Raw genomic sequence first — 25,154 nt, 5'->3', positions numbered from 1 at the left:
TTTCCCGGAGCACTTCTCCGAGTCTCGCGAGATCCGAGGGGGCGTGGCCTCTCAGTATTGAAGTCAAGTCTCGCGAAACGAGATCTTCGCTCAGAGCGGTTCACGCCTCCTTGCTGCGAGTACCTGCACTTGTCGGATTTGCGGCTGCCGGGCAGCCGTGAGAATGAGCGCGCCCAGGAATCAAGAGGCTTTGTGCATGATCTCCGGTAAAGGCCTTCGTGGCGGAACCGGGATGAGTGAACCCGGATGGTTATCAAACTAGGTACACCGCAAGAATACATGTCGAAAGTAAGTTCCCAAGAACTGAACTGGACACAGGCGTGAATAACCTGGACGTGGGTGCCGTTTTGACGTCTGTCAGCCAATAGGAAGCCTGATTTGGGGCCATTGTGCAGAATGTTTCCGGCATCTTAAAGATACTGTGCGTGATGTAACGATGAGCACTGCATTAGTGTTTGAAGTGGAGGAGCCAGCCATAGAGGGGCTAGACTCAGGCTCCGAAGGACATTTGCAAGCAAGCCAAATCCAAGTAGAGGTGTTCTGGTGGAAACCAGTGGTCAAGGGTAATCCACATAAGTTTTCTTGAAAGAAAGAGAGAAAAGTTTAAAAATCGCTGCCATCTGTGAAATACGACACTGTTGGAGAAGGGAGAACCATTAAAAGCTACCTGACAACCAACTATTTCAAGCAGTTAGAAAATCTGGTCAGAGTTGTGGACTTCATTTGGTTCTCAGTGCCAAGGAGATCAGTCTTTTGGAAAGCATAGCTTCCTGTACTTTTAGGGAAAGAGGCAAAAATCCAGATAGTTTAGAAAAGACTAAGGATGGGATATCGATGTGTGTGTGTGCGTGCCAGGGACTCAGGTCACAAAAGTAAAACTGTGACTTTCCAAAACCCTAATCCTGCTTGTCTTTTGGAAAAGGTTTAAACTGTTTTCCCGTCTTATGCCACGCACACTCAGAAGTATCAACAACCATTGCCTTCTCTTAGGATTACTTTATGATTATTGTACCCTTGAAGCCTAGAAGCTAATTGGCAGAGACGAATTTTGAATCAAAGGTGCTGGTGACTGTGGACAAAATCCCGGTCACTCATACTCTTTCTTTGCTTACCCGAATGTCGAGCCTATGCCCCCCCCTCCCCCCTGCCTTCTGCTCAGAGGCCTGTTTTCTGTAGCCCTTGAATCACACACAATATTTTCAAAGCATTCAGGAATTATTCCATCAAGAAGACATTTGACCACTTTGCTCACTGCATTGACAAAGAAAACACACCTCACTTAAGCGACACAACAGCCTCACACTACTTTTAGTAATTGTAAATTAAAAAAAAAAAAAGACACATAGCCAGCTATTTTTAAAGCTTGTTGGAAACTTTAGGAGTATGTTGTGAGTGATTGCACATGTTTCTCTAGAGCTGATAAGGTTTAAAAAGAATGTAGAACTGATTGGCTAAAATTAATATTAAGAAAAGTGAAAATAGTTATCCAAGCAAGGGTCTATATCTATAGACAAGAACTCCAGTCCCTACAACCAGAGATTAAAGATAATTCTAAGAAAATTGAGTGCCTTATATGCCAAGCCTCAGCCCTCACTGGTTGCAAGTGACGTGGATCCTGTGCCTATGAGATGGCTCAGCAGGTAAAGGGTTTGCTGTCAAACTGAAGATCTGAGTTCCATTTCTTTGTTCTTTTTTAAGATTTATTATGTATACAATGTTCTGCCTGCATGTACACCTGCATGCCAGAAGAGGGCACCAGATCTCATTATAGATAGGTGAGCCACCATGTGGTTACTGGGAATGGAACTCAGGACCTATGGAAGAGCAACCAGAGCTCTCAGCTTCTGAGCCATCTCCCCAGCCCTGAGTTCCATTTCTTATGGTGGAAGGAGAGAGCTGACTCCCACAAGTTGTCTTCTGATGCCACACTGTATTGTGGAACTGCTGGCACATAGATACATACACGCATGTCCACATGCCACAACACATGTGGAGGTCAGAGGGCAACTTGCTGTCTTTTCATTGTTTGGGTTCTGGGATTGAACTTAATTCATCAGGCTTGGTGGCAAACACTTTTACCTAATGAGCCACTTATCTGGCTAAAAACTCCCCAGTTTAATTGTATATTTTGTTGAACTAAAACACACACACACACACACACACACCAATAAATAAATGTCATAAAAAGATTGCAGTGAATTTATGTATAGTTATAAAGATGTAGAAAAGAGCTTACAAAACAAAGACAAGGAAAACACAACAAAGTAGGTAATGGAGAGGGATGCAGCACCTGATTCCGAGGGGAAGTCTGACACCTGCCCAGGGTTTGCTACTGTCAGAATTTCATAAAGAAACCGGCTTGATGGCACACACCTGTAATACCAGCGCTCAGGGAGGCAGAGGTAGGCAGAGCTCTATGGGTTTGAGGCCAGCCTTGTCTACAAAATGAGTCTAGGACAGCCAGGGCTACACAGAGAAACTCTGTCTCAAAAAACAAAACAACAACCACAAAAACAAAACAAAGCAAAAAAACAAAAAAGAAAAGAATTAGGAAGAAAAGAACAAGCAAGACAAGGTAGGAGAATTAATGGAGAATAAAAAGCCTTTAGAAGCAGTGCTTGTAATCTCAGGTGATGGTGCTGAGACTAAGAATGTCTCAAGATACTGCCCAAACTGTAAATGCACAACTGAACTTTAGGGTTCTAATCTTTGAACTGAATATGAAGAGAGTAGAAGGACCTACAAGTTGCTTCTCCCAAATGGCAGTTTCTCTCCTGTCATCCACCTCTTACCATCGCTAGCTCCACTTTCATCATTCTTACATTCAACAGCCACACACCCATACACCTTTAGTTACTGAAAAGATATTGAGAGATAACGTCTCAGCAAGTGAAATGAGATCAATGGTCATTATCAGAGGTTTTCATTAATGCAATAGGCATGAAGAGCTATAGTAGAGTCCTCATTTATTTTACTAAGCTTATAAAGGTTTACTGTTTTTTTAGGGACCTTCTGCCTTATTTTTTCTAATTGTATTTTCTACAGATAATTAAGTTTTTCAGTTACAAGTAGACACTGGTTGTTGAAAAGAATAATTGCTTTTGGAATTCTAGCATGGTTATATGTTTTGTAAATTATTCAATATTAATCTTTTGTTCTTAGTATCTATGAAGGAAGTATGAGCCTTCCTTACTCCCCTCATCTCAGGTTAAGTAATTTGCCTGAGTGTGCAGCTAACAATTTAACTAATTATAGTCATTATTACTCTTCCTAGGAAGTCAGGACTTTGCCAGTCAATAGGTAAGCAGGTAACAGGCTATGAGCTGGTTTATGGACCAGATTTGGTTAATGTTGTGGTTTTCTCCTCAGTCTGAAACAAATTTTGCGTTGTTTTTCATATTCCCTCGTTTTTGTTTGAGAATCTGTTGCATTGTATACAATACAATAAAATTTAGCAGTTTATTTTTTAAAATTATTGTTTGACTATTCTGTGTGTGAGAGAGAGAAAGAAAGAGGGAGAGAAGGAGAGGGAGATGGGGGGAGAATGCATGTATACATGCCACAACACGTGTGGAGGTCAGAGGGCAACTTATTCTCTTTCCATCATTTGGATTCTGGGGATTGAATTTAATTCATCAGGTTTGGTGGCAAACACCTTTACCTAATGAGTCATTTCTTTGCTGCAAACTCCCCAGTTTAATTGTATATTTTGTTGAACTAAAGCATGTGCACGCGCGCGCGCACACACACACACACACACACGCACACACACACTACCAAAAGAATAATCTAGATACAAAACAGTTCCTTAACCATTAACCAGTTTATGCTGGGTCTCTTTCCCTGTCTCTGGAATTGTCAAATTAGGATATTTCACATGAAAAAGCTAAACTAAAAAAACTGAAAATCAAGTGGGGCTGTGAGTTCGAGGGTAGCCTGGTCTACAAAGTGAGGCCAGGACAGCCAGGGTTACACACAGAAACCCTGTTTCGGGTGAAAAAAAAATAACGCTGGACTTAATTCTAGGAAAAGCTGCCAGGAGCAACTGGCCTGGGAAAAGAAATTACTTCACTGGGGGAGAGAAGTAAGGAGAAAAAGTTAAGGTACAGGGAGGGAAGTGGGGAGGGACAGAGGGAGGGACAGAGAAGCAGTTCTTGTTTGTTTGAGACAGTATTTCCCTGTGTTATTAGAAACTTGCTTTGTAGACCAGGCTGGTCATGAACTCACAGCGATCCACCTGCTTCTGCCTCTGGAGTGCTGGAATAAACCACTTCCGGCTAGGGAAGCAGTTCTGTGTATGAGTGCTTCACTTGTTTGTTTTTGTGGGTGGCTTTGGCCTGTTGACAGAAGGATTTTATCTGTGCATTCCAACTTTGTGTGCTGTGGTTTCCGAAGGCTTTGCTTCCTAGAGAAAGGTTTATGTCTTTTTATCTGTATACCTCTATGATTTTATTGTTTATTTGAATAGGAAAAAAGTAGAATTATTTTTCCGCAAGAGTAGTAGCTCTGAAGAGTAAACTCACAGGAGAGGTGTAACCAGTGTTTCTGTGTGGGGGAGATGCTTTCCTTCCTAGGCTGCTGGCTGTCTTCTGGCCAGCCTAGCTGGGAGGGGCAGAGCTGGATAGTGTCCTGGAAAAAGGTGTGTGGGGTTGGAGGAGGGTGGAGGAGGACTTCAGTTCCCGCCTACCAGCCTACCTAAGGCTGTAGTCCCCGGTCACTGCCTAGTGCTAAAATCCCAGCATGGACAGGGCGGAATCCCGGTGTCCTCCACTAGGCTCCCTACGGCCATTTGTCCTTACATGTCTCCTGGTGAGTACGCCATTTATTACACAGAGTCCTCCTGACTGTGAAGCCCCTACCTGGGGACTGAGGGGGAAGAAAATATTTCTCTGCTCTTGGGAGTTTTGAGGTCTGGGCAGGCTTGGAGAACAGTTGAGATCCTTGGAAGTACTTAATGTCCCAGAGGCTGTCCAGCGTTTCTGGGTTACCAGCACCCTTTCATGTCTGCCCTGTGGGGACAAACAGGACTGTGTCTGTGACGGGAAGAGGGCTTGCTGGTGCATTTTCTCCTAAGCTCCTTAGATAAGATCTTTGCCTAGTGCACTTTCCATCACGCTTTTCTACTGTTTTCTGCAGGCTGCTTTCTCATCTCTGAAACATCTTGGAAAGTTAGTGTTAGAAGGGACAGCAGAATAGCTGCAAAGGGTAGTGAGGACAGGACTGTGGGAGAGTCCCAAGACCAAGGCTCTGCCTGATCCTGGTGCACACACTTGGAGTGATTGCCCTTCTTCTCTGGCCATCATTTCCTCATTTGTGAGAACTGCTGTAAAATCTCTTTGGAGGTTTTTGTTTGTTTTAAGTTCTGGATATGTAGTCAGGAAAATGTATAAGCTGAAAGTTGTATTGATCTCAAGGTATTTACAGATTCCTTCAAATTAGGTTGGTTATGAATTTAATTGTGACACTGGCTAACTTCTTTTTTTTTCAACTTATTTAATTTTATTTTATGTGCGTTAGTATGAAAGTGTTGGGTCCTTTGGACCTGGAATTACAGATAGTTGTGAGCTGTCATGTTAGTGCTGGGAATTGAACCCAGGTCCTTGATGGAAGATCAGACAGTGCTCTTAACCACTGAGCCATCTCTCCAGCACCACTAGCTACCTTCTCAAAGGCCACAGTAAATACTCTAGGTCAGAGACAAAAAAGCCTGGCAGGATGGGGCAATCCTGTATTCCCAACACTCTGGAGTCCGAGGCAATGGAATCCCTGCAAGTTTGAAGCTCCATAGCAAAACCCTGGCTAAAAAAGAAAAAATAGAAAGAAAGAAGGGGAAAAAAGGGGAGAATGGCTGGATCAAGTACGAAATAACTGAATAGCTACATAAAATATTTTATATAAATGTGAAATTAGAAAAGGTGTATAGCAAAGATACAAAAGATATAAAATATAAAAACTTTATAATGTGAAGACATTTCTTTAAAACTTAACATTGGGGAGATGGTCTAGCCAGTAAGGAACTTGCCGGGAGCCTCGTTCAGACCCCCAGTGCCTCTGTAAGGAAGAGCAGGCGCGGCAGCACACATCTGTACCCTCGGCACTAGGGATGGTGGAGACTGCAGGAGAGGTAGACCCCTGGAGCTCATAGACCAGCCAGCCTAGCCGAATCAGAGAGCTCTAGGGTCACTGAGAGACCCTGTCTCAAAAAATGAAATGACCCTAGACAAAGAACTACAGGCAACTGAGGAGATCTGAGAGCAGGAGAAGCAGTCTTCCCTGGAGAGGAGCTTCCTAACTGGTTGTCCAAGACCAAGTAATCAACCCTGAAAAATAAACACACACACACAACAGTAGATAGATGGAGCAGGTTGTATTCATATTTATTTATGTATTTATATATGTGTGCAATAATGACAAAGAAAAGGAGGGAAAGGTGGGAGGGGTGGAGGAAGGAAATAGAGGAGGGAAGGACATAATTATATTTTAATTTCAAACAATATATTTTTTGAAAAGGTGAAGAGCACCTGAGGACCTAACATTGACCCTGGCCTTCACAAGCACAAGTGTATCTGTACATGTATGCAAATGTTCATACACAACACGCAAATTATACTCAGATTTTTTTCCCATTAAAGTAAGTGTTTGGTATGGCATTGACAGTGGTAGTACTATAGTAAGAATTCTGGAATTTTGATTTTTTTAGAAAACACAGAACTAGCTGGGTGTGGTGACTCTCAGGAAATGGAGAGGCAGGTGGATCACTGTGAGTTCAAGTCCAGCCTTGTCTACAAAGTGAGTCCAGGATAGCCAAGGCTACACAGAGAAACCCTGTCTCATAAAACCAAACCAAACCAACCAACAAACCCCATGTAAGTGTTATAAGAATGTTTTCACTTTAATCCCAGGAGTGGGGGTAACGGGCTGCTTTGCAGCACTGACTATGATTTGCCTTATGCTCTGGCAAGGGCATGATTTTGCCAGCTGCAGATAGTTTCTGCAATTGTGTGGCATTTGGAATTCTGGGGACTCTTTAGAGGGTGTATAAATGCTAGCCCCCGGTAGGTGAGTTGTTGGTGGCTGTTAGTTAGTGTGTTAAGTGGTCCCGCGTAAAGAAGAAACGACAACAGGAGATTAGATATCCTGACAGGCAACATCAAATTTTGCTCCAAGGAGCTCCACCCCCCTAATCAGCAGGAAGTCGTCTAACAGTAATGTCACCCCCTCTCTTCTCTATCATTTTTTTCTCTCCTAGTGTTAGGGTGTTTGAAAGGATGGAAGAAAAGGGGTGAACAAGGGGGGGAAGAAAGAAGAACCCATAAAGTAGCAAACACTGGTTACGAGTATAGCTGCCTTCCCTTAGAGTAAGTGTTTCTGTCAGAGAAAGCGGTACTTCCCACCCTTCAGTTCATAGAAGTCATTTTCTGCACTACCATCCATTATTGGGTTCATACTGACCTTTCGTGCTTATGATACCTTGTTAATGTCCACAAATAATTTTTACAGTGTGGGGTGCTAAGGTGCTGTCAGTACAGAAATGAAGAGGAATGAAGGCTTCCTGTCCAATGGGGGCAGACGGTAACAGCCACAGTGCATTTCAGTGTGACAGCCACTCTGAACCATACATACTAGATGACAATTGCATCTCCTTCCCAGTTGTGAGTCAGAATTGTCTCCAGATACTGCTCAGTCCCCTGGCATTTCTGTACCCCTGTCTCTGGTTACCTTGGGTTGAGGGCTGTCTTAGGTATCATTGGATGGTCTCTTCCCTCTTAGTATTTTGGCTGTGAGCTCACCTCATGCTTCCAAGGCATTTACCTGCTGGCTGAAATGCCCCAGATCTTCCTCGCTGCTTAGCTGAGGAACAGACTGCAGGTGCCGCTTTCCTTTCCAGTAACATCAGCATCCTTGCTCCTTGTTTGTGGGTCAACCTCCCCATGATAAGTGTTCCTTTTGCTTACAGTTGTGCTTAAGCCTCATGTTAGGGAACTTGAACTGGGGTGGGGGAGGGTCACAATCTGTGCCCCAGCTGACACCGAGATGTCAGTTGAAACAGCCAAATAGTGAAAAGCAGAAGAACAAGATTGACACAGTGTAGCCACACTGGGAAGAGGGATGAAGAGACCCACCGATCACCACCAAGTCTATCCTCATGAAGCAGGGTTTAAGGAGCCAGGGTGCTGCACATCCAGGCTGCCCAGGTCAAGGTGACTTGCCCACCACTGACCCACAATTGTCTGGAGTCCAGGTGGAGTGTCTGGAGTCCAACCAGGTGGTCCAGCAAACTGTTAGCAGCATGTGGAATCTGTTTCTGGGAGGCAAGTTCCCTCTCTGGCTGGTGTCAAGTACAGCCTTCTAGCATGAGCATCCTGGGGAGGAGGGGAAGTCTAGTTTATTGGGTCCTTTGTTTCGCTAGTCTAATGGTCAGACTGAGGGACACATGGTTCTTTCGCATACATTTATTGCAGCCAGGCCAGTAACATTTACAGTGGGCGGCCCCCGAGCCTTCCCTACTTCACCGAGCTGGCTAATCTTGGCACGACCATCTCACTCTCGTAGTGCCAAGCCCATCTCACTAGCCTGCAGGTATTTCTTGAGAGCCTGCCACTCGCCAAGAGCTGAGCTAGGGCTGTGGTCATAAGGCACAGCCCTTCCCTTATTGAGTTAGTGATTTCAGATGGCACTTCTCTTCTTATCCCTGGCAACTGTGAATCAGGCAGCACGAGGCCCCTCCAGGCTGAGGCTGATGGAAGAAGGGGAAGTAACTTTTACCCAGTCAGAAGCCACAGGCTGTCAGCAAGAGTGAAGAGCCACACCCCGCCCTAGCCCTTTGAACTTCTCCCTATAACCAAGTGAATTTTCACTAAAGAAACAATAGTGATGGGCTCTCCAGCTGATGGCTCAGAGGTTAAGAAGTCCTGAGTTCAATTCCCAGCAACCACACAGTGACTCATAACCCTCTACAGTAAGATCTGGTGCGCTCTTCTGGTGCTCAGGCACACATGAGGGCAGAATGCTATATAAATAATAAATCAATCTTTTTTTTTTTTTTTTTAAAGAAAGAACAGTGACAGCTTCCTTCAAGAGGCTGGCTCTTTCTTGCTGCATGGTTACTGGGTCAGTTCAGAAGGGTAGGAGATGGTGTTGAAGTGGAGGCACTAGTGAAAGTACTAAGGCGGGAAGAAGAATTCAGCCAGAACATTAAACCCCAACTAAGGACATTAAAAACATTGCACAGTCAGCCAGAGAGATGGCCCAGTGGCCAAGAGAACTGGCTGCTCTTGCAGATCACCTGGGTTTGATTCCCAGCAACCACATGATAATTCACAACCATCTGTAACTCCAGTTCCAGGGGAATCTTCCGGCCTCTGCAGGTACCAGGCATGCATATGGCTCACAGATACAAATGCAAGCAAAACACACAGACACATGAAACATTTTTTAAAAAGGAAAATGATAACGGAATTATTATTCAGGGCCCATCAGGAGCTACAGTCAGGACTCATGTAACAGTGTGAGATGGAGGGAGGACAGATGTTCACTAGAATAAAATGTAAGCCTGGGCTGGGAGGCAGGAGGGCAGCTGTGGTTCAGCCTGGCTGGGTCCCAGCCTGACTAGGTTCCCACTGTCCCTTTTAATGGTTCTGTGATGACCCTGGAATGGAAGGTACTTCTGCTCTTTCCCTCTCAAGTGTCTTGTTATTAATTAGAAAATGACATCCCAGATGTTTTCTCACACAGTTGCTGTCACATTGCTCAGGATCTTGAGGTCTTTTTCTGGGCCAGTGAAGTGACCTTCTAAACAGGACTCTTCCTGCTCAGTCTCTGTCCCTCCCTTGCTCATCATTCTCCTCCGATTTGCCATATTGTTACTGTCCTACTTACAAACCTCCGAAGTACCTGTAACCTGAATCTAAGCCAAACTACCTAGCTTCACCCTTTCCTTGTAATTCTAGCCAGCCTTGTTTCCAACCACCCACACAGGAGCCATGTAAAACAGGGTCTTCCATAGCCTTGGAGTTGGTTAGTGCCTTAGTGGATGCCCTTCCCGCAATATGTGACTTGTTATTTCAGATCCACTTTAAGCGGTATTATGATCTGGATGTCTGCTGCAGGCTCGTGTGTTTGAATACTGGGTGTCCAGCTAGTGGCACTGTTTGAAGGAAGCGGGTCATTGGAGGTGGGCCTCGATGTTTATAATTTGGCTTCTCCAGTCTCTGCTTCTTGGTATGGCAAAATGTGAACAACCACCGTCCACACGTTGCCTTCACCACGATGGACTACTATTTTGTTTGTTTTAAACTTTCTGATTTTTGTTTGTTTGTTTCAAGACAGGGTTTCTCTGTGTAGCATTGGCTGTCCTGGATTTGTAGACCAGGCTGACCTCGAACTCAACAGATCCACCTGCCTCTTGCCTCTCTGAGTGTTCCTGGCTCAATTTTCTGATTTTTTAAGGAGGTGTGTGTATGTGTGTGTGTGTGTGTGTGTGTGTGTGTGTGTGTGTGTATACATACATACATACATACATACATACATACATACATACATACATATTTGTGTTCATGTGTTTGTTTAAGTTCACACACATGTCAATGTTGAGAATCTTCCACTATTGCTCTCTACTTATTATTTGAGGCAGGGTCTCTTAATTTGCTTCATGTCAGGCATCTGCAGAACAGTGTCAAGAGTAGCTGATATGGAAGATTGGTGCTAAGAAGTAGGGCTGTTGGTGCTATAAACCTGCCCCTATTGTGTCTCTGGAATTGGTTGGTGGGAGGAATCTGAAACAGTTTGGAGTTGTGGGTCGCTGTGGTGGGAGTTCAGAAGGCTGGAATGGCTGTGTATGTGTGGGAGTGAAGGATTGTGCTTCTGAGGTTTCTAAGTGGAACAAGGATTCTATTGGCTGCTTTTGTGGTCGACTTGACACAAGCTGGAGTCATCAGAGAGCAAGGTGCCTCAGCTGAGGAAAGGTCCATGAGACCTAGCTGTAGGACATTTGCTCAATTAGCGATCAATGAGGGAGGGCCCAGCCCGTTGTGAGTAGAGCCACCCCTAGGGTTGGTGGTCCTGGTTTCTATAAGAAAGCAGGCTGAGTAAGTTATGGGAAGCAAGCCGTGGAGAGAAAGCCAATAGGCAGCACTCCTCCATGGCCTCTGCATCGACTCCTGCCTCCAGGAGCTGCCCTGTTGTGAGTTCCTCCACTGACTTCCTTTAATGATGAACGGCAGTATGGAAGTATAAGCAAATAATTCCTCTCCAAGTTCCTTTTTGGTCATGATGTTTTTGTTATGGCAGTAGAAACCCCACCTAAGAGAAGGACTCCACCGGGAGAAGTGAAGCAGCTAATTTAGCCTGAAGTTCAGGGCAGAGTGGGCATGAAGGACACAGCTATACTTGTTAAATAGCTCGGGCCTTTGGAGAAACCTGGACTTAGATGCCGGGGTATTAGGAAACGAACCCAAAGGGCCAGACCCTGTCCGTGACCCTGTCTGTGGAAAGCTCCATTGCAAATTCACTTGAAAAGAGATGGCTTGAACATAGTGTGCCTCTAGAGTGCCTGGCGGGAACAGGTTGCTAAGGGCATGCGTTAAACCCGCCTTTCCACGTTTAATCTCCAAGACACACAGAGAGACCTGCCTCTGTGCTCTAAGTGGGACAGGTTGCAGCTGAGCTGGCAGCCAAACTTGGCTTCACGCTCACGATATGGTCTTACAGGCACGTAAAGTTCAAGAGCTACAGGGTCATGGAGGCTCCACAAAGCTGTGAGGCCAGGAAACACGTGATGAGGGTCAGATTTCACAGACGGGGCTCCGGAGTGGGCTGAGTATGAAGCTGTTACAGGTGAAGCCTCGGTTTACCACAAGAAACTTGGGGATGCTGGAAATACGGGGCATATCGTGAGGAGAGCTGTAGGCAGTGGTGAAGCTCACATACCGCCTTGGACAGGGCTGGAGGGGAGGACTAACTAAGTCCACAGACACATGGCACCCACCTGCAGGATCTGTGTCTGCCCTGCTGGGGTTCAGTCAGGCTTGGGCTCAGTTTTCCATGCTGAACCCCTATTCTTCCCTTTGGTAATGAGTATTCACACTACAAGTATTGTATGCATTTAGATTACACAGCATTAGGGCCCACAGCTAGGAGATTGCCTTGAGTCTCCCGACTTTGAACTTCTGAGTAGGGTTGGAACTGTAAGACTATGAGGAGTTCTCAAGATAGACTGAGTATGTTTGCGTTCTGAGATGGCCATGAGCCTCTGGACGCCCAGTAGGAGTGTTCTGGATTGAACATGAAATGTCCTGGGTAGGCTCGTGTGTTTGAACACTTGCTTCCCTGCTGATGGCGAGGCTTTGGAGTTTATGAAGCTTTCAGGTAGAGGCTGGTAACTGGAGGAAGTCGGGTGCTGGGAATGGGCCTTGTGGCTTAGAGTCTGGCCAGCCTCTGTCTGGTCCCTGCCTCTTGCCCGCCGCCGTTCTCAGCCTCTCAGAGTGTGCTTCTCGTTAGGATGACGAGAAAAGCAACCAATACAGAAAACACGTTCCGCAGGAAAGCCTGTTTCGTCTCGGCCTCCGAGGCTTCCTCTTGGTCCTTCTAATCATCAGTCCCAGTAGCATGTGTTGCATAGTTGTACAGCTGGTATGTTTGCCTTAAAGTAGGCAGAGCACCTGGTGCAGATAAATAAATGCCAGTGAAGTTATTCACTAAAACGTTAGGAAAGACTATCATTCTCACAGTCTTCAGGGGATGTTAGCTGTTTAGTGAGTGGCAGCTACAATTACCTGCAGTGACAGTTTTGTGCAATGAAACTGGATTTGAAACCATCCGGACTTGAGTTCAAATTCTGGCTTCAACAATTAAAGCTATAGTTTTGAGAAAGTTTTTTGCTTTATTGATTTGTGATCCTCCATTTTTTTCCCTTTAGCTATAAAATGCAGAGGAAAATGTACGGGCATGAACATTTTGTGTAGGTGTGAGTAAATTTGTGTGTGTGGGGGGGGGTGCACTTTGCACATATGTGTGCCAGAGGTCAAGCTTAGCATATCATTCACCATCTTGTCCTTTATTTATTTAATGTGTATTAAATGTGTGGGTGTTTTGCTTACACCACACTTGTGCCTGGTACCCTCGGAAGCTAGAAGGGGATGTCAGATCCCCTGGAATTTGGGTTACAGATGGTTGTGAGCCAGTGTGTGGGTGCTGGGGATTGAAGAAGGAACTTCCAGTGCTCTTACCCTTGTTTTTGCACTAGTGTCTGCCATTGGTTCGGAGCACGTGGAGTAGGTGCTGGCTGGCCACTGAGCCCCAGGGATCTGCCTGTCCCTGCATCTTCAGTGCTCAGATTATAAGCAGGGACCACCAAATCCACCTTTTTTCTGTGGCTTGTGGGGATCTACCTTAGGTCCTCAAGCCACTTGGCAAGCACTTTACCAACTAAGCTAGCTTCCCAGCCCTGGGGCATGAATATTCTAAGTCGTAAAGCGTGGGTGGGGATGACAGTGATTTCAGTCTGGTGGAGCCAAGAGTCATTGACCTGTGTTTCTCTTTTCTGCCATGTAGATCCTGACAGTTGTGCTGACGTATCCTATGCTCAGGACCCTTAGCCTCCAGTTCCACTCCTCCCTCACTGGGAGCTACGTCTCTGGTACTTACTCCATCGTTTTTGTCAACTGTCCCAATGAGCAAATTGCCAAAGACATTGCCAGGTATGGTGCAGGGGCTAGGGAAGCTACTAGGGTGCTCTCAAAGGCCACATTGCAGCCTTTGTCTTTCTTTGACAACCTTTTCTGTCCAGTGATGAACTCTATACTATCTGCTTGGGATGGGGAAAGGGACCCATTCGATGATCCTGTTCAGAGTGATCAGGGCTGATCCTACTCCCCGATGCAGAATGTTAAGTAGTTGATGAGGTAGAAAAAGAAAGTGAGACCCATAGAGAGGTGGCTTGTTTGAGGCATTAAGAGAACTGTGAAAGCCTTCATGGGGACAATTTAAATCTTCAACCACTAGTCTGGCTCCTTTTCTCAGCCCCTTTGCTGAGAAATTAAGGCAGAGACGGCCCCATATATTGGGTAGTTTTCTAGAAATGACTGTGGTGATCTGGTAGGAGCGCTGGGTTTGTAATTACACCATGGTTTTAATGTTGGCTGTGCTACTTTTATTTATTTGACTTTGGGGGGGGCAGGAGTTGCATGATAGTGATGATCAAACTCAGGACCTTGAACATGATAGGTAGATTTAGATGCTGAATTGTAAGGTGGGATTATGCTACCTACCTCACAATGTTGTAGTGAAGATTAAATGATATGAAGCATATATAACTCACACTCCAGAAAATGGAATAAAGTAGATGCTCAATAAATGCACACAAAACCCTGTCTTACCTGCCTATAAACATATCTCTGAAGAGGGCTGGTAGGACCTTGCTCCTTTCTTCTTGTTTTATAGTAGAAGAATCTTGCTGATTAAGATCACAGTAACAATGCCTAGAGGCAGACATATTGGTAAATTGGTCTAGGCCTAGGGTGAAACAGTGAAGGCTGATGGTTGATGGAAAACTTTGTCCTCCCCGGGAAAAAGAAGAATGGGAGTGCGCTGACCCAGGCGTCATATACCGTGTCTACTGTGACATTTAGTTATAGCAACAGAATGGTCGGTATCACCTTATCACATCCACCCTCAAGCCAGCAGATCCTGTGACCACACACAGAGCCTCTGAGGACACAGAGAAGCAGCCGTGGGGAGGCCGCTCTAAGGGCGGGCTCAGTGTGCTGGGGGTTAGGAATGACTGACCCTGGACCTGCAGAAGACAGACCTAGGCTCTGCCTGTCTTTCCTGCCTGAAACGCACCTGCTTGGAGATAGGCAGGAGCTGACACCCAGCTCAGTTGGATACATGTGCACTGTGGTGCCTGCCATCCATTTTGAATTGAGGATCCAGATAATCTGTGTTTTTGTGAGTATAAAATACCCTGATGTTAAATATTGTAAAAAAGTCAACACTCTTTTTGTGAATACCCGGAGGGCCAAATCATGTACTTTATCTGTGACCTCTATGTGCCTGGCTCTGCTTTTCTTCCTGATGCTTCTGAGGGCTGAGCTTTGTGGGCATGACTTCATGGTCTTCAGTGTTTGTGCACCTGTTCTGTCTGAGATGGAGTTCAGCCAGCCAACCATTCCTCCTTCTCCTCTTCCTTCTTCCTCCTCCTCCTTCTTCCTCCTTCTCATCCTCCTCCTCTCCTTTATTTGGACAACGGCGATTTTTTTTTTTTTTTTTTTTTGCATAAAACATCTCCATGGTTGTGTGATCTGTTGCCCGAGTACAGGTCGCCGTGATCATTGGCAGGGAAGCTCACCTTCGTAAGAGACTGTGAGGGACAAACAGTGGATGGGTAGCTCTCTTTCTTTTGTTTGTATGCCATGGCTGGGAACCAAAAATCAAAGTTGGTGGTTGGAGTGGGCAAGAATTGATGAGGTTGCTTGAACAGGTCTGTTTTATGTGTCTTACATCGTAATTTTCCAAAGCAACCACAATGGTAGATGGTGATGAAAGGATATTAATATGGAACTTTAAGTAGAACACTCTTAGCTCGGGGCTCAAGGAATGAGAGAAGAACAGCTCTCTCCTTGGAAGAGCGGAGGAAAGGAAGGGCCCCTGAGTAGGGCTCAGATAAGGTTTTTTTTTCCTGGGTCTAAGCACTTGAGGTTGTGGTGAGAACCTTTAAAACAGACATAACAGCAAAAAAAAAAAAAAACAAACCCCACCTTGAAAAAGACTCTCTGCTTGCCAAACAACCCCCGGATAGTGTGTGTCTGCCTGGAGTTAGCGGTGTGTGCTCTTTGTGGTCACGCGGAGATCTACAGGCTAGCCAGGTGCGTGTAGAGTTAGGTGCAGCATTGTGAAAGGAACTCTTGGTAGCGAAGAAGGTTAGAAGCCGCCTGACTAAACTGGTTTTTCATCTAGTCAGGTGGAGAGAACAGGAGTGTTTCAGGCAGGAAAGACAAGCAGAGCCTAGGTCTGTCTTCTGTAGGCCCAGTGTCAGTCAGTCAGTCATTCCCAACCTCCCCGCCCTTCCCCCCACCCCGCACACTGAGCCCACCCTTCCACTGACTTCTTCTCAGCTACTTCTCTGTGTCCTCAGAGGCTCTGTATGTGGTCACAGGATCTGCTGGCTTGAGGGTGGATGTGATAAGGTGGTGTCTTCTGTTCTGTTGATGAAACTAAATGGCCCAGAGTAAGTCATTGATTTATGAATAAAGATTTATTTCACCTTCTAGCTGTAGAGCTGGGAAGTGCAAGAGCATGCTCCTTGGTATCTGACATGAGCTTCTCCCTGTATTATAACAGGGCCTGGGGCAGCCATAGCAGTAGAGAGCAAGCATGGAGATTCATTCCCCTCTCTCTTCCTTATGAAGCCACTAACTCCATCATGAGGGCCCCACCCTCATACCTTCACTAATCACCCTGTAAAAGCTGTCTTTCTAATTTCATTAACATGATTTATGGAATTAGATTCCCAGCACAGGAATTCTGGGGGCACACTCAAATCAGAGAATTCTGCCGTTGGCCACCAGCATTCACAACTTTCCTTGTAAAACATGGTTCTTCCGTCTCCACAGGGCTAAAGTTTAACAAGCTACAACACCACTTAAAAAGTCCAAAGTCCAGGCTCTCATTTGAATCAGATCTAGGTGAGACTCAAAGCATACCTGATACCAAACTGACTTCACTAGCTTGTGAAATCAAACAAGTTAACTGCTTCTAAAGTACAATGGTGAGGCAGGCATAGAACAGACATTCCTATTTCCAAAGGCACAAATAAGCAAGAAGTAAGGAATAGCCCGTGTGTCTTGGGGTTTCTATTGCTGTGATGAGACACCATGACCAAAAAAGCAAGTTGGGGAGGAAAGGGTTTACTTGGCTTACACTTCCACATCACTGTTTATCATCAAGGGAAGTCAGGACAGGAACTCAAACATGGCAGGAACCTGGAGGCAGGAGCTGATGTAGAGGCCATGGAAGGGTGCTGCTTACTGGCTTGCTCCCCATGGCTTGCTCAGCCTGCCTTCTTATAGAACCCAAGATCACCAGCCCAGGGTTGGCCCCACCCACAATGGTCTGGGCCCTCCCCCATCAGTCACTAATTAAGAAGATGCTCTCTAGGCTTGCTCACGTCCCATTTTACGGAGGCATTTCTCAATAGAGTGTTCTTCCTCTCAGGTGACTACAGCTTGTGTCAGATTGGCATAGAGCTAGCCAGGGCACCCTATAAGTTGACACCTTCAGCGTTTTAATTCTGAGGGCTCAGGGTAAATTCCTTGGTTCTGTGCCCCTCTTCCTGACTATGCTAGGGTAGTGGGCAGGCCACAGGCCTTACACAGCCTCGCTCCATGGCTTTGCTGGGCTCAGCTTAAGCATAGTGTACATATTGCATGCTGTTAGCTCTGCTGCTGTTCAGTCTCGGTGGCACTCCTAGAATTGCCTAAGTCAAGACTTACCAAGGTCCTCACCTATAGCTTTATTAACGTAAGACTTTCAGGATTAAGTTTCCAACATACTTCTCAGTGCATATCTAAAGCACAGAGGAGGAGGGACACCCTAAGTGATTGCTCTCGTAGACTCAGATATTTAGGGTGATTCCCATCTCTTCTCTGGAGACTTTGGGCTTGCTCCGGTGATCACCTCCTTCTCTTTGCTCTAGGGCCATCCTGGATAAGAAGATGGCTGCCTCTGTGAACATCTTGCCTAAGAATTCTTTACTGTGAGTTTTGCGATGGCCAGTGGAGGGGAGTTGTTAAGGTTAGGTCCTGGATGATTGAAAGAGCATGGAACAAATGATGAACTGTCAGAGAGTATTTCAAAGGCATTTAACCAACACTTCACAGTTGACTTGCAGTCATGGGTTAATCAGTGTATGTCAACCATGGAAAGCAAAAAAAAAAAAAAAAAAAAGCTATATAGAGAAAGGAGGGAAAAGTCATGTAATTTGCCCAATTGCTCACACCATCTTGAACATGGCTCCTTAACTTGGCTTTAATTTTGACCCCTGAGGTTCAGCCTAGTCTGTTGAATTAGTCTTTCTGAGGGTGAGGCCCAGGCTTCTGAATCTTTAAAATAGTCTCCAGAGCAGGGCTTCTCAACCCTTTGACCCCTTTGAGGGTGCGGCAAAGCAGATATTTATTTTACAATTCGTAACAGTAGCAAAGTTACAGTTATGAAGTAGCAACAGAATGATTTTATGTTTGGGAGTCACCGGAACATGAGGAGCTGTATTAAAGGGCCACAGCATTAGGAAGGTTGAGGACTGCTGCTCAAGAAGCTTTTATTATGCAGCTCAGTGGTAGAGTGCTTGCTTGCCCAACATGCACAAGGTCTTGGGTTTGCTTTCTAAGCAAACAGAGAAAAGGAAGAGGAGAGAAGGAGTGAAGGGAAGGGCAAATGGGGGGAAGAAGAAAAGGAAGGAAGGAAGCTAAGAGACCTTATGTGAAATCTTAAGTTAGGTAGCTGTCTTCAAGAGATGGTAAACCAATCAGGAATGTGCTGACAGCTACTAAATGCATTTGTTAAAATGGGTGGACAAACTGACCTGTTGGGCCTTTGTTAACTCTAGACTTATTTGTATGGGTATCTTAGGGTTTCTGTTGCTCCGATGAAACACAAAAGGCAAGTTGGGGAGAAAAGGGTTTTTTGGCTTAAACGTCCAGATCATTGTCAAGGAAGTCAGGACAGGAACTCAAACAGAGCAGGAACCTGGAGGCAGGAGCCGATGCAGAGTCCATGAGGGGTGCTGCTTACTGGCTAGCTTCACATGACTTGCTTAGCCTGCTTTCTTTTGAGACAGGGTTTCTCTGTGTAGCCCTGGCTATCCTGGAACTTGTTCTGTAGACCAGGCTGGTCTCAAACTCCAAGAGATCTGCCTGAGTCTGCCTCCTGAGTGCTGGGATAAAAGGTGTGTACCACCACCATCTTGACTTCAGCCTGTCTTCTTATGGAGCCTGGCACCACCAGCACCACAATGGGCCGGGCCCTCCCCATCAATCACTAATTATGAAAATGCTCTATAGGCTGGCCCACAGCCCAATCTTATGAAGACGTTTTTGTTTAGTCGAGGCTTCCGCCTCTCTGATGACTCTAGCTTGTGTCAAGTTGATATAAACTAGCCAGCACAATGGGTTTGGGAAAGGCTGTAAGGACCCTGGCCAATAGTTTGGAACGGGTTTGATAGGTTCCTTTTGTGACCATTACACTTTGATTTTGTTCTCTTCAGGTACTTTTGGAAGGGAGAAATAGAAGAAGCCACTGAGATCTTGTTGGTAAGTGAGGATGGGGCAGAGGAGGCTTTAATGAGTGATGTCGGACTTTTTTCAGACCCTTAGAAATTAGCAGCGAGGCTTGGGATATAACCCATGGATGACTTCTTACGGGCAGGAGGCCTTAAGTCCCATTCCCACAGAGGAAAAAAGATTACCACCAGTCAGCTGACTGAGGTTCTTTCCTACCTAAGGTGTCTGAGGCTCACTAGCAAGCTCGTGACCTAGCCTGGTGATCTTGGAGGATTGCTAAGTGGCTAAAAGGATGCAGGGTAGAGCTATAGTTCAAGTCCCAAACTGCTGATTTAATTTTCTTCTCATCACAGCTAGTAAAGACAAAGACTTCCATGGTCTCCAGGCTGTTCACCTATATGAGGTAAGGCTCAGTTCCCATAGGCCCAGGCCAGGATGTTCTAGGCACTGAGCGAAGGAACCTGGGAAGTGGGAGGACTAGGGTTCAGTCACTGACCCCCAGAAGCCTCCTTGTCCTTCTCGTTGTCTCAGTTTCCATCTGGGCAGCGGAGAATAGAATGAGATAGTTCACACTGGTGGCTTCACAACGCTGGTCTCAGGGCCTCTTCATACTTGAAAAGGATTATCTGGACTCTCCAAAGCATCAGGGGGGTAATTTCTTGCCCTTTTAGGACTGTGGTAAGGCAGTGTGTGAGTGTGAGGTGAGTGCTTCACACAGTGGGGTCTCTTGACTTCTGACGTCTCCAAGATTTTGCTGGAGTCTATGAACGTTAACTTTTTCAGTCATAAGTGCTAAGGATTTTGAAAAACGGTTTTTTTAAAGCTAACTTAAGAGCAATAAAACCATTATATATTAATAACCCAAATACTGTGTTTTTTAATGAAGAGTAGTATATTTTTTTAAAACCAAGAAATTAATGAGAAAATGGCATTGTTTATCTTTTTCAAATTGTGGCTTAATGAGATAGCTGCTAGGGACAGCTTTAAGTTTAAAATGACAAATTTAAGATTTCAGGATTTAGAAATTCTGCTTGTAAATGACTTTCTCACTGAAAACAAAAAAGCTGTTCCCTTCCATCCCCAGTATTGGAGACGGGATCTATGTCATTTCAGACCTTCTGAATGGAACTGCATTCTAATAAGCTCCAAAGTGATTGCTATCCATGTTCACACTTGAACACGGGTATAACCAGTGGCCTCAGTGCTAGCTGTGTGTTAAATCACTTGGAGACATGTTCCAAATGTCCAATATAAGCCCTGCCTCATGGATTCTGACTTGGTTTGTCTGGTGTGGGGATAGAGTACATTACTCTTAAGTAGCACCCCAGGTTGACTGAAATGTGTAGCCTGGGCTACAGACCTATGATCTGAATGATAAAATTCATTGCCTTCACATCTTAGAGAGACTAGGATTTTGTGGCCATATGGTGGGGAGCTGAGTCTCAGCTACAGAGAAGAAAAGCTCTTTTGTTACCACCTAGGCAGAAGTGAGGGAATGAGACACCTTGGTTGAACCAAAACAGTAACCTGTGAGAGACAGCTTCGGGTTAGGAGAGAACTCCAGAGTTCTGCTTCTCATGTTGAAGTATGGCTTCCTACTCCATAGTTGTGCCGTAGTGCTAATAAACTGTTAGTATACTTTTTGCTTCATTTGTCTATCTATAAGATGGATATCAAACTACCAGATTGTTATACATATTAGAATATATGATTATATCTATGAAGTATTTCAACAGTTCATATTACTGCTAGATTCTTTGAATTCTGTATATCTGTTTATATATATATAAAGATTATGGCCTTTGTGTCCATGAAATATGCTCATCAAATTGATAACCTTCAGGTTCTGAATGAAACAATCCTACTTGCTGAAAATGTACAGTGCTTATATACATACTATGATTAGCTAAATGTATTATCTCACGAGAACTTTCCAGTGCCTCTAAGTTGATCAGAATATAAGAAAATATTTATTACCCCATCCGACACGTGAGAGACTGATGTGAAGAGAACCGGCATTGTGCACTGAGTGCCGGGCGAATGAAACAGAGGGCAGATGCCTGAGCCAGGCTCGTCAGTAAGGGCTCCAAGGGAAACTCAGCGATTGTTTGGCTGAGGGGGGATCTTGTTGATCACTCTGGGCAGGGAGGACTTTCTAGGCAGGAAGGAATATAGAGGCTTTGGAGAAGGGGCAGGAAGACACAGCGATGTGTCTGGAGGGTGATGAAGAATAGAGAATATGAGTATGTGCAATACTGGCCACTAGCTGAGTGCTTTGGACACCCTGTTTTAGCTAGTCCTTGGCAATCCAGTCAGAAAGGTATGTTTTTATCCCCTTTTGTAGAGACATTCTGAGAAACTGACTAGTCCGTAGACACAGAGTTAATACAGGCAGACACAGAATTTGAATGCATATCTCTAAGACTCTAAAAGCACCTGATCCAACTCCGCACCTGTTGGTTGAGAAACAGGCTCAGGCAGGCTGGGTCATGAGCAGTGAGCCGCAGCAGACTGTAGGGGCCCTCCAGAGAGCCTGCGGGTTGGTTTTATCATATAGGTTGATCCTGTCATAGTCACTCACTAGAGCTCTGCTTTCTTTCCAAAGGTTGGCTCATCCTTTTGAAATTCCAGAGGTCTTCAGTGTCCCCATGGACCAGGCTGATGCTCGCTATGTACAGTGGCTTGAGAAGGCCATGAAGAAAAACTAAATAGAGAAACTTACCGTGCAGGCCGCTGGCTGGCTCTGGCCTTTCTTGACCCTGCTCTGGGAAAAAGCAGGGCTCCTCCTGCTTCCCGTAGACTGGTCCCAACAGCACAGAGGCACCGGCTGACCTGTGCAGGCTGAATGAAGGGCTGAGACTTTCCAGGCTGGAACTGAGGGCCGAGCAGGCATGCAAGAACCAACAAGAACATGGTGCTAAGTGCTGTGTTTGAAGGTGGTCAGAGGGTGTGAGGGTGAGGATGAGGGACTGAAGGGAGGCAGCATTGAGGGTGAGGTTTGTCATCTTCAGGCACGGGGCCTACCATAAGTGCCTCTGCTTCTCATGGGGGCGGATGACCTTGCTCACCTAGATGTATGTGAGATAAATTTCTTCTGAAAAAAAAACAAAAAACAAAAAACAAAAAACAAAACCAAACCAAAACAAAACAAAAAACCCAAAAGACCAAAAAAACAAAAACCTGACATGTGCTCTATTCAAAATGATGAATCAAATCTTAGTGGTAGGACTTCAGGGGTCAGCAGAATGGCTTCTCGTTGTTAAAGAGGCCTTTGTGGCTCTTGAATCTTGCAGGGGTGAAGCTGGGAAGGGGCTCCTTGGACCTGTGCGGATGAGGGGGAATATTAGGGCTTCAATACAACCTCATGCATTGAGAATAAGTCTTGACTTTTTACTAGACTTAATATGACACATGTGAAGACCCTGGAGACAGGTTCTAGGAACCTGCCCGGCCTGCATTTTTCAGATTTGCTGTCCTAAGCTTCTGGGGCTGACAGAGGAACCCCTGGACTTCTTGAGGAATGCAGCCACACCCACATCCCAAGTGAAGCTGTCAGAAGTTTGTTGTGATTCTTCCCCGTTTTAGGCATTATCAAGGAAAACTGCACCTCGTGGAATTCCGTACAGGGAGGTATATGGAATCATGCAGTCTAGCCATGGTTTGAACCAGGTCCCTTCCATGACACAATGGGAGGAACTGCAGGTAGTTGGGACGCAGGCAGCTACAGGGTCCTGGTCTCTTCTTTTTATGGTAGCAGCAGGGGCGGGGCGGGGTGAAGGGTGTTACATAAGCCAGGCAGAACCATGTTCTTGTCTGATTGCTGCGATGTGGGTCCCAATCTGATGCCCCCATATGCCAAATGGTGTAGGGTCTCCAAGGGCCCACCTATAGAAAACCTGATCAGGACTCCATGCCGAGGCCCTTCCAAAGGAACGTAGAATTCTACTGGTGGTTTTGAGGGCCGGGAGTGAAGATGTCCTTGGCATTAATAACAGTTTCTGAGGTATACATCAGTCTTGAAAAATCCTACTTAAAATGACCCCAGACGGATCAGGTTGCTTTCAGGAGCAAGTCCACTTTCTACGTCTTCCTTTCAGAACCTTGCCGTTCCCATTCAAGTCTCCCCCTCTGTGGCATACAGGTGACCCCGTCATGCACTGTCCCTGTGCTCATGTTGTCCCCTCTACCTGGTGCTACTCCTTTGAAAAGCCTCCCTCCTGGGCTGGAGGCCAGATTCTCACTGATCTCTTGCACAAGGTTTGGGAATTATTTCTCAAGATGACATTTCAGTGTCAAGGATTAAAACAACAACAACAACAACAAAGCTTTTTCTACAACGTGAATTTACTTAAGTTATGAAATAGACAAAAATATTTTTTTTCTTGAAGTTTCTTAAGCTTAAAGAAATTTTAATATCCATGATCTTCATTGATTCATTTTCTGTGCTACACATGTGATCAAAATAACCTCTCTTGGTGACCTCTCTTTGCCTTAGTGTCAGAAATTGGAGAGAGAGGAATACTTGCTGAACTGTTTAGGAAACTTCCTGTCTTATTCTTGTAAGTTAGACTTACTTGTTATCCTCATTTTGCTGTTGAAATCTGAGGTCAGAGGGCATGAGCCATGTGACCTTTCCTGCCCCCAGGGATCAATATTGGTCTACGAGAGCAAAAGTAGCAGGGCAAAGGATGAGGAGTGGTACGGAAGTGAGGACTCGCCTGGATCAGCTTGGCGGAGGCAGATCAATGTTATTTGTGCTGAACGAGGGTTGCATGGAACTTTGGGGAGTGGATAGAGATTTCCAGGGTAGGTAAAGATCGTTGGCTGGAGGGCTAAGGTCTTGAGATACCTCATTTATGTGGAGAGGCATTCCAGGAATCCCAGGTGCTTGCTGAATGAGTTCTTACGGGGAGAAAGGGAGTTGGACCTGTAATTTCCCTAAGGAAAAACATGACATTCTTCAGGCAGAGGCTGTGGGGGTCTGGATCCCAGGGAGAGAGGAGGAAGCCTCTCTGAAAAAGAGAGCCCTCCGCTTTATTCCGAGCTCAGGACTTTCTGGTCATGGTGGATTGCAACCTTTAACAGTGGGGTTTCCACTGTTGCAACCTTTAACAGTGGGGCAGAGGAAAGTGAGGATGTGACCCAGGGTCCGATTCTAAACCCAGTACTCCCCTGTTTTTCAGTCAAAGAGGCTAGTCAGCTCTCAGGAAGGTACAGACCCAGAGAATCTACCGTAGCCACCAGCAAAGAGGTTCCTAGCCTTTGAAACATCCTCAGTCAGCCTGACACTTGTCCATCCACTGTGTTGTATGACTCACACATGAAGGGAGAATGGAGTTTAGTGATCTGCCATGATCCTACATCCCAGAACACGGCTGTTGGAGACACGGCTGGGTTCCAGCCTGTTTCCTTTCAATGTTGCATTTCCTTTCCCACATTTCGTAGGATTTCCAAAATCTCTAAAATAGGCAATTGTGGAAATGAGTGAAAATGAAGCTTTCTTATAAGCGCTAACTGTTACTAAGACACAAGCACCACTGCATTAAAAGAATCCCTTTGTCTGGATGTGATGGTGGACCCAGTCATCCAAGCCCTTGTAAGGCTAAGGCAGAGAAACCTCAAGTTCAAAGCCAGCCTAGTCTACATAGGGAGATCCTATCTCAAAAGGAGAAAACAAAAACAAATTGCCTTCACCAAGTAAAGAGCGAAAGCGGTAACATCAAAGCGCTGGACTGGAGAGCGAGCCTAGCCAGGCACATGTAAGGGGGAAGACACCAACATTGAGTCTGTGAGCCTTGCTTTAGGTTGTTGCCACGGCAACTACTCTGCTGCAACCTGTTTGTCTTGAAAATAATTTTATATATACAGCGTGTGCTTTAT

General features: G+C 45.5%; 1 protein-coding gene across 2 annotated transcripts; it reads left to right on the top strand.

Annotated features, from left to right (window-relative positions):
• The first annotated feature begins 109 nt into the window (after window positions 1-109).
• Window positions 110-22,653, top strand: LOC129671741 (protein CutA homolog). 2 transcript variants are annotated; one of them, XM_055600894.1, is made up of 6 exons: window positions 110-288; window positions 13,552-13,697; window positions 17,693-17,752; window positions 19,259-19,304; window positions 19,628-19,677; window positions 21,880-22,653. In XM_055600894.1, the coding sequence occupies exons 1-6, from the start codon at window positions 247-249 to the stop codon at window positions 21,980-21,982; spliced, it is 447 nt and encodes a 148-aa protein (XP_055456869.1). In that variant the 5' UTR covers window positions 110-246; the 3' UTR covers window positions 21,983-22,653. The 2 variants fall into 2 exon arrangements, with proteins under 2 accessions (XP_055456869.1, XP_055456868.1); XM_055600893.1 differs by lacking the exon at window positions 110-288 and adding an exon at window positions 4,680-4,809.
• The last annotated feature ends 2,501 nt before the right edge of the window (window positions 22,654-25,154 follow it).

The sequence above is a fragment of the Psammomys obesus genome, unplaced genomic scaffold (assembly GCF_907164565.1).
Source record: "Psammomys obesus unplaced genomic scaffold, mPsaObe1.curated_primary_1811, whole genome shotgun sequence".
Taxonomy (NCBI): domain Eukaryota; kingdom Metazoa; phylum Chordata; class Mammalia; order Rodentia; family Muridae; genus Psammomys; species Psammomys obesus.
This window is presented reverse-complemented; position numbering and strand designations above follow the sequence as displayed.

Bases quoted from the DNA above. Each gene is read 5' to 3' on its own strand.
- LOC129671741 (XM_055600893.1), top strand. From the start codon at position 4,741: ATGGACAGGGCGGAATCCCGGTGTCCTCCACTAGGCTCCCTACGGCCA. The intron at 13,698-17,692 runs GTATGGTGCAGG...TCTTTGCTCTAG, and splicing joins ATTGCCAAAGACATTGCCAG to GGCCATCCTGGATAAGAAGA. The intron at 19,305-19,627 runs GTAAGTGAGGAT...TTCTCATCACAG, and splicing joins AAGCCACTGAGATCTTGTTG to CTAGTAAAGACAAAGACTTC.